Below are 13356 nucleotides of genomic sequence, written 5' to 3' on the forward strand. Positions count from 1 at the left end.
GTAAACCGGTATAATATGCAGTATTGGGCAACGGAAAATCCGCGATGGCTGCGACAAGTGGAACATCAGCGACCTTAGCGGGTTAATGTATGGTGCGGCATTATGAGAGAGAGGATAATAGGCCCCCATTTTATCGATGGCAATGTAAATCGTGCAATGTATGCTGATCTCCTTTGTAACGTTCTACCGATGTTACTACAAGATGTTTCACTGTATGACAGAATGGCGATGTTCTTTCAACATGATGGGTTTCTGGCACATAGCTCGCATGCAGTTGAAGCGGTATTGAATAGCATGTTTCACGATAGGTGGATTGGTCGTCGAAGCACCATACCGGGGCCCACACATTCATCGGATCTGATGTCCCCGGATTTGTTTCTGTGGGGAAAGTTGAAGGATATTTGCTATTGTGATCCATCGACAACGCCCGACAACATGTGTCAGCGCGTTGTCAATGCATGTACGAACATTATGGAAGGCGAACTACTCACTGTTGAGAGGAATGTCGTTACACTTATTGGCAAATGCATTGAGGTTGACAGACGTCATTTTGAGCATTTATTGCACTAATGCGGTATTTACAGGTAATCATGCTGCAACAACATGCGTTCTCAGAAATGATAAGTTCACAAAGGTACATGTATACCTACGTTCTGTATTTTAATTTAAAATCCTACCTGTTACCAACTGTTCGTCTAAAATTGTGAGCCACATATTTGTGACTATTACAGTGCCATGTATCACAAAGCAAAAAAAGTGGTCCAACTAAAACATTCATATTTCTTTACGTAGCATGCAAATATGTAATAAAAATGGGGGTTCCTATTTTTTTAAAAATGCAGTTGATATCCGTTTAACCTATGGCAGCGCTATGTAGCGGGCCAACCATAGTGCCATCTGGTTTCCACCTTCAAGCTAGACAAGTTTCGGTCTTCATAATTTTTTCGTTTGACGCTTATTTTGTGAGATATTTGGCCCAGTCACAATCAATGGACCACTCTGTATATGTAACAAAAAGAATCAAATTATAAAAAGTTCCAGATGCTCCATAGACTTGTAACTTTTGCAGTGAATACTACTATTTATTTTACACTGAGGTGATAAATGCCAAGGGATAGTGATATGCATGTATACAGATGACAGTATAAAAGGGCAGTGCAATGACAGAGCTGTCACTCAAATGATTCATGTGAAAAGATTTCTGACGTGATTATGGCTGCACAATGGGAATTAACGGACTTTGAATGTGGAATGGTAGTTGGAGCTAGATGCTGGGGCGTTCCATTTGAGAAGTCCTTATGAAATTAAATATTCCAAGACACCTAACTAATTAATGGAAAATCTCATATAAAGATGTGAAACAATTACTACCAAAGAGATAGAGGGGCTGGCCAGTACTTACCTCAGCTCAGTACAGCCGATAGAAACACAAAAAACAACCGAAAATTTAAGTTCCTAGCTTTCGGAATAAATGTTCCTTCATCAGGGAGGAGAGAGGGGAAAGAAAGGGAAGAAGGGAAAGTGGATTTAGTTACTCACAACCCAGTGATGAAGGAACATTTATTCCGAAAGCTAGGAACTTAAATTTTCGGTTGTTTTTTGTGTTTCTATCGGCTGTACTGAGCTGAGGTAAGTACTGGCCAGCCCCTCTATTCCAAGACACCCACTGTCAAGAGTGTGTGAAGAGATTTCAGGCATTACCTCTCACCATGGGCAAAGCAGTGGCTTGCAGCCTTTGCTTAACGACTGAGTGGAGTGGCATTTGCCTAGAGTTGTTAGCACTAACTGATAAGCAGCACTGTGTGAAATAACCATAGACATCAATCCAGGATGCGCGATGAATACATCTGTTAGGACAGTGCAGTGAAATCTAGCATTAATGGGCTATGGCAGCAGACGACAATGCGAGTGCCTTTGCTGTCAGCACATCGTCACCTGCAGCACCTCTCCTGGGCTCGTGACCCTATTAGTTGGACCCTAAATAACTGAAAAATCCTGGCCAAGTCAGGTGAGTCTCAATTTCAGTTGATATGAGCTGATGGTAGGGTTCATGTGTGGCACAGACCCCATGAAGCCAAGGACCTCAAGTTGTCAACGAGATAATGTGCAAGCTGGTGATGGTTCCATAATGCTGTGGGCTGTGTTTGCATGGAATGAACTGGATCCTCTGGTCTAACTGAACCAATCATTGACTGAAAATGGTTAAACTTGGCTACTGGGACAACATTTGCTGCAGTTCGTGGGCTTCATGTTGCCAAAGAACGATGGAATTTTGTGGATGACAGTGTGCCATGTCAGTTGTTTGCGACTGATTTGAAGAAAATTCTGGACAGTTTGATTGAATGATTTGGCCACCCAGCTTGCCTGACATTAATACCATCAAACATTTATGGGACGTTATCAGGAGGTTACTTCAGGCAGAAAATCCTTCACTGGCAAAACTTTTGCGGTTATGGACGGTTATAGAGGCAGCATGACTCAGTATTTCTGCAGGGGACTTCTAACGACTTGTTGAGTCCAAGCAGTGTAAGTTGCTGCACTATGCCAGGCGAAAAGAGGTCTGATACGATATTAGGAGGAATACAGTGACTTCTGTCACCTCAGCGCATGTGCTTTAGTATGAAGGACCAGCTTGAAAGTTCCTCAATATGTTAGATAATATTTGGATGACTGTGCAAAGTTTAAAGTTCATTTTTCTTCAGGTCTCTACCGTGAACTATCTCCGTAGCCTGCCAACTCTTATTGGGTGTTATTTTTGCAATATTGTGCACACTGAGTTAATACCGCTCACCTCCCTGTATGAAATAAATTGCTATTGTTTGGGCAGGGAGTTGAGATAATTGCTTATCTCTCTGTGGTCACATGAAGGATACAAACTTGTATAACTAGTCCTATTGACTTCAAGCTTGGCAACATGCAGAGTAAGAAATTACTCTTGACGTTAAATCTTTGTCAAAGTGCCATCTCTTGGACACCTTTGTACCTCACTTGTTTCAAACTTATGAATACTTTGTGCAACCAGATTGTGTACTCTGTCTACTCTTATCAATTGAGATGATTTCCATGATAAAAAATAACAAATTTATTAGTTTTAGGCTGTACCTATGATTTACTACCTAATTGTTGTGTTTGCCATGGTTGTTGTTTATACCTTAACACGCTAAAGTTTGCCATTTCTCTTACTTATCTCTGCTTAGAAATAAGTTCCCATTGCTGCTATCGTGAATTTTCTTTTCTGAATCCATCTTTTCAATTTCTCAAATCTCCATCTGAGTGAGTACCATCTTTTCAAGCAGCTTGTCAAGCACTGATATTGATGTGAACTACTTTCTTGTTATGTCATCTTGGTCACTTTTAAAAATTCTTGACAAAGTGAACTGTTTATTAATTACGTGAAACAGGTTTTTGTTCCCTTAATGATTTATGTCAGATGCAGATTTGTCTCGAATTAATTATTTATGTTTCATTTGTGGTTATGCTAATGCTGTTGGGTTAGGCATAGTGAGTACATTATAGAATAACAGTTCAGTGACGGGGAGAGAACACTCTGTGGTGACTGATTAAAATGGAGGAAACAGAGTACATTAGAAAAGGAATGACTAGCTTTGAGATATGAAAGAGTGAAGGCATGAGAGGTAAAATTAGACAAAAAGCCAAGGTCCAAAAGAAATATGCGGATAACAATGGCGGTGTTAAATTGGATTAATGAAAGGAAAAAATATAAAAATCCACCAAATGTAACTAGTGAAATGATATATCGACAGCTAAAAATGTTGGAATGGCTAGGGGAGAAGTGCAGGGGTGAAGAAGCATGCATGACTGTAGGATAGGTATATGCTGCCTGTAGGAAAACTAAAGAAATCTTAAGAGAAGCAGCTTCATGAACATTAGGTGGTCAGATGACAAGCCAGTACTAAGCAAAGTAGAGAATGCTGAAAGATAGAGGAAATAAACAGAAGGGCTATATAACCAAAAGAATTTCAATGTAATTACTATTAGAGCAATTTGACAATAAGAAAGCAAAACAAAGCACTTGGAATAGATGACATTCTTTTGGAATTATTGTGATCCTTTGGAGATCCAACCATAAAAGACTTCCATTTGGTATGTAGAAGTATGAGATAGGCGAAATGCTCACGGACTTCGAGAAGAATGAAATAATTGAAGAGAGCAGTTACTGAATGGTTTTAGTATAACTGAACCATCAGTTTAATAAGTTGTTATAAAATACTAACATAAATTATCTACAGACAGGGAGAACAACAGTATCTGGGGAAAACAGGTGTATGTGAAGCAATACTAGCCCCACAACCTATCTTCTAAGATAATTTGAAGAAAGGCAAACCTACAATTTTAGTTTTTGTAGCTTTTGACAATATTGTCTTGTAATCTCCCCCCTCCTTTCTTCTTCCTTGTATTGTCCACATTAAACAATACCAGTCAAAGTAATTAATAAGCAAAGTAAGAAGATTACAGTAAACTTTCAAGTTTACTTAGCTTGTCATGTTGAGATGGCTCCAGTTCTTCTTGTCTAGGGGGCTGATTCTTGAAGCTGAATATGTATTAGGTCCACACAGTTGGTGTGAAATAAATAAATTGGAAGATTGTTGTCGCAGAATTTTTTACGTAAATATATTTCCACTGATTTTATCACATTTTAGTATATCGTACTGTATTCTGATTTCTCACATTAACAAAGCCAAAATTACATTGTTCGCACAAAGATACATCTGATCACATCAGAAGCAAGCTTATGACTCTTAGACTCTGCGAAAATAACAATATTCCAAAGGGCTTACAATTTTACTTAACAAATGAATTCCTGCCAGTTTTTGTTACATTATTAATTTCAATTATTATTTCATAAATGAATCCAGAAACAAACACAGTAAACAGTACAGGATTGCATAATTAATAACAGAAATTTTAAGTGTGCAAGTTATTTGCAATTTCAAATGTTTCTAAAAAAGATAATTTTAACTGTACTTTCAGAACTATTAGTTATCGATTATAACATTGAAACTGAAATGTTTTATAAAGTAATTCCTTTTCATAAATTTTAGCTTGAAATATAACATACTGTGTATAAAATTATGTGAAAGATTTCATAAAAGCAACTGAGATAATATTGACCTGTGCAAAATTTAAAAAAAGAATAATAATAATAATAACAACATTAGTATCAACAACTACTGTTGAGGAAAGGTAATGCTGGAGGATGATGTCTCATTACAACCTGAATACTTTCTTCAAAATTCTGGATTTATCTGTGATAAAATACTGGGAGTGAAAGATTATCTACCACTTTCACATAAACCAGATTAACATTTCTAAGACTTGCAGGACACGAAAAGGAGGCAGTTGTTGAGAGGGAAATGAGACATAGCTGTACCCACCTCCCCCACCTGCACCCCACATTGAACAAGAAATTTAGGAAAGGAATTCAGGTTCAAGGAGAAGAAATAAAAACTGTTAAGTTTGCCATTGACAGTGTACAAGTGATATCAGAGGTGTCAAAGGACATGGGAGACCAGTTGAAAGGAATGGATAGTGTCTTGGATTGAGATTATACGACAAACATAAATAAAAGTAAAACAAGGGTAATGGAGTACAGTTGAATTAAATCTGAGGGAATTAGTTAAGGAAATGAGATGCTGAAACAAAGTTTTCTATTTGGGCAGCAAAATAACAGAGAATGGCAAAACTAAAGGCAATATTTTTATACTCTTGACTACATGAATATCAGCACATGCTTCAGAACCCAAGAGAGATACAGGTGAAGCCGCATGGCAGAAGGACCACCTATGGAAGACAACACAATACCTAGTGGTGGTTGAGTGAAAGACAACTGGCTGATGGTGATGAGACATGGACTAGGAAAAGCCGAAAGCAACCTGTGCAACAATGTGATGCAAAGCGAAAACCTTCATCAAAGCGATATCAGCATGTCAAGAACAAAGAGAGAGACAATCCAAAACACAACCAGAGAGAAGAATCAAGTGTCAAGTGAGGTTGTCATCATGTAGTCTGTAATACATCATTGACAGTAATTGACAATATCAGATGAAGTATAGAACTGACTGATGGTTTGCTGGACAGCCATATTTATACCAGCCGTGAGGAGCACTGTTGGCCAGCATATTCATGTGGACGGCACGCTCACTAAGCAAGTGCAGTTTTGTGGCAATACTATGTCTCTATCAATCCTCCATTTCTTCTGGGGGACATCCAACTTCCACAGAGCCTGATACCAGAGATATAAAATGTAGGCTAGTAGTTACAATAACAGCTTCCTGAAAACATGAAATATATTACCTTCAGGTATAAATTTGTTAGGAAATATTTTTTTGCAGGAATGTATTTAGATAGTAGCATTGCTTGGAAGTGAAACAATACAAACAAGAAGGGAACAGAAGTTCTGAAATATATCACAGAAGAGTATTGTAGTTTAGATGGTTATATTAACTATTCAAGATGTGCTGAATCAAGTTGTGCAGAATAGAACATAATGGCACAACTAGATTAAAGGAAGGGATTCTTTGATAGAACATAACCAGAGGCCTCAAGGAACAGTTATGTAGCAATGGAGGGAAGTGTGAGTTGGAGGAGGAGGGAGGGGGTGGGGTGGAGGGGGTGGGCTGCTTTACATCAGGTTTTGGACTGATAACTACAACTATCACAACATGATGTTCTCAAGCTAAATGTGCACTATACACACTATTTAGTCTTCCTAGTGTGATATGCCCCTCGCGCAGCTTTATTTAATGTTATTTGTTATTGCTATAGATGGTAAAGCATTTAAGTCAACATCATCTGGCATACATGATGACCATTGACATGTCATGCAACTGCAAAACACATTTTTTCCTAGCTGATGGTGATTAATAAACAACAATACATACAACTGAATATAATAAGAAAGAGAATAAATAGCTCATTATTATCCACAGCAAATGTATATCAGTTGATCTCCTCAGTCACTTCCAACGAGATACAGGTGTAAGTTACTGTGATGGCTGTGTGCATACTCTGCATAATGGTATACCGACATTTCAGTGCAACTGACTCTTCTCCTCCAGCCCAAAGACACTGACAGGTGACAGAGATGCTACAAGTCTCAGCAAGTCACTCAAGCTAGCCTGCCACAAGCCAGTTTGTGGTGGACAGGCATCTCATGGAGAAAAAGAGTAAAAAGCTGCCATTATTCTAATGTCCAGTGTACATAAGATCTACAAAGCACCACTCACTGATCATTATGGCTTCCTGAGTTTGCAGGGAGAGTTACTGAAAAGTTACCACAGGATAACTGTCATGAAGCAACCGCAATATTCATTGTCATAGCATTTTTTAATTCTTTGACACTATTTCTTCCTGCCATCATTAAACTGTATTCCCAATGTGTTGGATTATTCTCCCACAGATAAGGAATACCAGATAAAGAATGACCTCTGAGAGACAACTTACATTCATACTCCTGATGACAGCACCACAGTGATATAAACTGGCAATGATTGTTCATATAAAACCTAAAGTACTGTTGTAGAAAGAATGGACATTTTTGTACTGCTGTAAAAGTATTTTTCATGGCAGCTTCATCTTTAGAAAACAATTCTGGGTGGTATTTCCAAAGAGAAATAATATTTTATTACTGGAGAATAATTTTAAAACTTTTACATAAACAAATGGTGTCAAAAGACCTGGGGCTACACAGATGCTGTAATGTATAAATTTGTCTATCACGAATTTTCATTCTGCAGTGGAGAGTGGACTGATATGAAACTTCCTGATAGATTGAAACTGTGTGCTGGACAAGGATTTGAATGAAGAACTTTTGGCTTTTATGGTATAGTGCCCTGCCAAGTGAGCTACCCAGATACGACTCATGAGCTGCTCTCACAGCTTTTCATCTGCCATGACATCTCCCTCCCCTTTTCCAAACTTTACAGGATCAGCACACATTCCATCACAAAATGAAAATTCCTTCTGGAAGCAATCCCCTATGCACTGGCTAAGCTATTACCCCACAAGAACATTTTCTTCACAAGGTATACTGGAGAATTTCTGGAAAATTTAGAAAGTAGGAGTCATACTGGCAGAAGCAAAGCTGTGAGGGTAGATCAAGAGTCATCCATGGATCAATTGATGGAGTTTTTGTGTGAATTCTGTTGTAACAAAAAAAAAAAAAGCAGTAAAATACAGTTTTTGCTGCTTATACATTTTGCTACAGTCAATGTGTTTCCATTTTTTGTGGTTTATTGTTATTCTGAAGTGAAAATAAATGACAAAACTGTACTACTTTCAGATTTTGGACTAGAAGTTCTTGGTGAATTGGTGAATCAGACTACTTTTCCATGGCTGATGTCAAATGTTATTGATCAAGAGACTGGGAGGCCTTTGGGAGATGGCCGAATAACATATGTTGTTGACTGGAATGGGAAGAGAATAGGACTTGTGAGTATGACCTCATACATCAAACTTTTGTTTTTTTTCAACTATCTGTCACTCCACAATGCAGATGATTTTCAATGACACAGTTTTTATGCTACTATTGTTTTGTTTGATTACTGGTGCAGGTACTGTAGTATATACAATGTTCAGATGCTTGCTTCAAAAATAGATCTTGGGTTTTCTGCTGCAATCTCAAGTTTTTGTACAGAGCAAGTTGGTTGAGTGATTAAGGCCCTGAACTCACAATTGGGAGGATGGCACTTCACATTTTTTCCTAGATTTGTGTTATCTATAGTTTCCTTTTATCGTTTCAGGCAAATACCTGAATGGTTCCTTTGAAAAAGATGTGACAACTATCTTTTCCCATCCTTCCTCGAGCCGAGCTCGTGGTTTGTCTGTAGTGACCTTGGCATCAACGAGTCATTAAATCCTAATGTTGCCTTCCTTCAAATTCCTTTGCTGACATCATCTAGGCATGCCAAATGCCTTCTTTGATATTTCAGTTAATTACACAGCATAGTTATTCTTTTGTGGTTGTTAAGAGTAGCAAAAATGCTAGTAATTTTTCTTTCTTTTAAATTTTTGAGCAAACAATTTTGTGGTGCTGTTAGTGCTTATCAAATAATTTATTTTGCAGATTTATAATAAATTTGATATTTTTTGTTAGTTTTTAGATTAAATAATTTTAAGCTTGATGCCATACAATTCATTTATGTAAATTACTTCAGTGCAGAGAAAAATGAAGATGTGTGTGTGTGTGTGTGTGTGTGTGTGTGTGTGTGTGTGTGTGTGTGTGTGTGTGTGTTTTCCGCATCTCAGAAACTACAAGATCAATTTCAACCAAATTTGGTATATGTGCTACTCACTGTCTTGGGTGAGTGTGAAAAGGATTGGTAATCCATGACACCTACACTGCTTTGCATAACAGGTGTATCATGTGGGTAATACTGGAATGCATCCCAGGAGCTATATGAGCAGATGGGTGTGGCTGAGCAGAAAGAGGGAGGAGAAGGAGTTGCACTCAGAGAGGGTGAGGAGGGGATGAACTCAGAGGGAAAAAAGGAGGGGAAGAATAGAGAGAGGGGAAGGAGTAGAAGATGGATAGAGGAAACGGAAGGAAAAGAAGTTGGGACATCATGTCATCAAAATAGTGTAATAGTAACTGATAATATGGTACTCATCTTCATTGACATCCACATGCTGTAAGCCACTGTGAAGTGCATCATAGACAATACTTCCCCTTTAATTAATTAATTTATTTATTTATTTACATGTCAAGTTTCGTAGGACCAAATTGAGGAGCAGATCTCCAAGGTCATGGAACGTGTCAGTACATGAACTTACAGCATAAAAGTAATAACAGATAAAAATAAATGTTCATGAACCTGAAAGAAAATCAGTCCATAAGTTTAAGCAAACAGTATCAGCAATACAATGAGAATCAGCTTAATTTTTCAAGGAACTCCTCGACAGAATAGGAGTGACCCATGAGGAAACTCTTAAGTTTCGATTTGAAAGCGCGTGGATTAATGCTAAGATTTTTGAATTCAAGTGGCAGCTTATTGAAAATGGATGCAGCAGTATACTGCACACTTTTTTGCACAAGAGTTAAGGAAGTCCGATCCAAATGGACGTTTGATTTCTGCTGAGTATTAACCGAGTGAAAGTTGCTTATTGTTCGAAATAAACTAATATTGGTAACAAGAAACAACAACAAGGAATATACATATTGAGAGGCCAATGTCAAAATACCCAGACTTGTAAACAGAGGTCGAGAAGAGGTTCGTGAACTCACACCACTTATTGCCCGAACCGCCCGTTTCTGAGCCAAAAATATCCTTCTAGAATGGGAAGAGTTATCCCAAAACATAATACCATACACCATAAGTGAATGAAAATAAGCAAAGTAGACTAATTTACGTGTCGAAGTATCACTCACTTTCGATATCGTTTGAATAGAGAAAATGGCAGTATTAAGTCTTTGAACAAGATCCTGAATGTGTGCTTTCCACAACAGCTTACTATCTATCTGTACATCTAGGAATTTGAACTGTTCAGTTTAATTAATCATATGCCCATTCTGTGAGATTAAAACGTCAGGTTTTGTTGAATTGTGTGTTAAAAACTGTAAAAACTGAGTCTTACTGTGATTTAACGTTAGTTTATTTTCTACAAGCCTTGAACTGAGGTCATGTACTGCACTACTTGAAACCGAGTCAATGTTGCACACAACATCCTTTACTACCAAGCTAGTGTCATCAGCAAACAGAAATATTTTAGAGTTACCCATAATACTAGAGGGCATATCATTTATATAAATAAGGAACAGGAGCGGCCCCAACACTGATCCCTGGGGCACCCCCCACTTGACAGTCCCCCACTCAGATCCCACATCACAGCTGTTATCAACATTGTGAATAATGTCCTTTTGCTGCCTGTTGTTAAAGTAAGAGGTGAACCAATTGTGAGCTACTCCCCTTATTCCGTAATGGTCCAACTTCTGGAGCAATATTGTGAGATCAACAAAGACAAATGCCTTTGTTAAATCAAAAAATACGCCAAGCATTTGAAACTTTTTGTTTAGACCATCCAATACTTCACAAAGAAAAGAAAATATAGCATTTTCATTTGTCAAACGACTTCTAAAGCCGAACTGTACATTTGATTGCAAATCGTGTGATGTAAAATGATCAATTAACCTTACATACACAACCTTTTCGATAACTTTTGCAAACACTGATGGTATAGAAATAGGTCTAAAATTATCTACATTATCCCTTTCTCCCTTTTTATAAAGCGGCTTTACTACTGAGTACTTTAATCGCTCAGGAAACTGACCGTCCCTAAAGGAAAAGTTACAAATATGGCTAAATACAGGGCTAACATCTGCAGCACAATACTTTAATATTCTACTAGACACTCCATCATAACCATGAGAGTCCTTAGTCTTCAGTGATTTAATTATTGACTCAATCTCCCTCTTGTCTCGGAAAGGCATTTGCTAAGAAATTTAAATGATTTCTTGTAGAAACTAAATTTTTATTTATTCACCAGCAATGCTCAGAAAATGGTTGTTAAATACTCTACATATATCTGATTTATCAGTAACAGAAATATTATTGCTGCGAAATGACTTTATATCATCAACCTTGTGCTGCTGACCAGACACTTCCTTCACAACTGACCGTATGGCTTTAATTTTATCCTGTGAATTAGCTATTCTGTTTGCATATCACATACTTTTTGCCTTGTTAATAACATTTTTAAGCACCTTACAATACTGATTGTAATGGGCTACTGTAGCTTGATTGTGACTACTGCTAACATTTTGATATAATTCCCGCTTTGTTCTACATGATATCCTTATCCCACTAGTCAGCCAACCAGGCTGTCCATTTGTGCTAGTACCCCGTTTAGAATGTTCTAATGGAAAGCAACTCTCAAAGGGCATGAGATATGTGTTATGGAAAGCATTGTATTTATCATCTACATTATCGGCACTATAAACATCTTGCCACTCTTGTTCCTTGACAAGTTTTGAAAAGTTCTCTATTGCTGTTGGATTAACTTTCCTACGTAGTTTGTAATTAAATACTACATTGGTTTGAGTACAAAAACCTTTTAGTGTTAAAATTTGTGCATCATAGTCTGAAAGGCCATTCATCCTTTTACTAACAGAATGCCCATCTAGTAATGAAGAATGAATAAAAATATTGTCTATGACTGTGCTACTGTTCCCCTGCACCCTAGTTGGAAAAAACACAGGTTACATCAGATCATATGAATTTAGGAGATCTACCAACATCCTTTTTCTTGCACAATCATGTACAAAATTAATATTGAAGTCACCACATATAACTACTTTCTTGTACTTCCTACAAAGTGAATCAAGAACCCTCTCTAGCTTAAGCAAAAATGCTCTGAAGTCAGAGTTAGGGGACCTATAAACAACAGCAATTAGAAGTTTAGTTTCACTAAATTCAACTAATGCTGCACAGCTTTCAAATATCTGTTCAGTGCAGTGTCGTGATACGTCTATGGACTCAAATGGAATACTGTTTTTTTACATACAGAGCCCCTCCCCCACCCCGCAAGGAACTCCCTGAAAACAGCCAGCTAATCTGTAGCATGGTAAAGGCTACAGTATATTAGGATTTCTTCCCATTGCAACTGCATATGGATGCAAGAAGAATGATAGCGTAAATATCCATGTGTGTGCTGTAATTTGTCTCATCTTGTTTCTGTGATCAAATGGTTCAAATGACTCTAAGCACTAAGGGACGTATGGTTCCCTAGACTTAGAACTATTTAAACCTAAATAACCTAAGGACGTCATGCACATCCATGCCCAAGGCAGGATTCGAACATGCAATTGTAGCAGCAGTGCGGTTCCGGACTGAAGTGCCTAGAACCGCTCAGCTACAGCGGCTGGCAATTTTCTGTGATCCCTGCAGCAGTGACAAGAAGGGAGCTATACTATATTCCTAGATTACTTGCTTCATACCAGTTCTCGAAACATTGTAAATGGGCTTTCAGCAGATAGATGATGATCTGGGTTTTTACATCTGCCAGTTTTCATCCCCTCAATAGGTGGTTATCTCTCTCGTTCTACAGTGTCCTGCCCCATATTTTTTATCTTCCTCATCTGATTCCCCTCCCCCTTGATGAAGGAAACAATGGTTAATTTTGTGGGCGTGTTTCAACATTACTGGAATTTAATTACTGTAGTTAAGTACTGGCCAGCCATTCTGTCTCCATATCATTTTATAATTTCCAACTTTTATCATTTCTAAAGAGACACTTGCATGAATTGGGCGACCTGTACCCATTTATGCTGTCCTTTTTTGTATATGTTTAATACCTACTGTCAGTCCACTTTGGTTGGGTTGCATGCATTTCAGGAATATT

At 37.8% G+C, this 13356-nt stretch overlaps 1 protein-coding gene across 3 annotated transcripts in view; it reads left to right on the plus strand.

Moving 5' to 3' along the window:
- LOC126278552 (mannosylglucosyl-3-phosphoglycerate phosphatase) overlaps positions 1-13356 on the plus strand; it is a 207180-nt gene that overhangs the window by 39293 nt on the left and 154531 nt on the right. For all 3 annotated transcript variants that reach the window (XM_049978739.1, XM_049978740.1, XM_049978741.1), the window contains one exon: positions 8303-8451. In XM_049978739.1, coding sequence (XP_049834696.1) covers positions 8303-8451 — 149 coding nt within the window. The remainder of the gene's footprint in view (positions 1-8302; positions 8452-13356) is intronic.

The sequence above is a fragment of the Schistocerca gregaria genome, chromosome 6 (genome assembly GCF_023897955.1).
Source record: "Schistocerca gregaria isolate iqSchGreg1 chromosome 6, iqSchGreg1.2, whole genome shotgun sequence".
In the NCBI taxonomy this organism is placed as follows: Eukaryota; Metazoa; Arthropoda; class Insecta; order Orthoptera; family Acrididae; genus Schistocerca; species Schistocerca gregaria.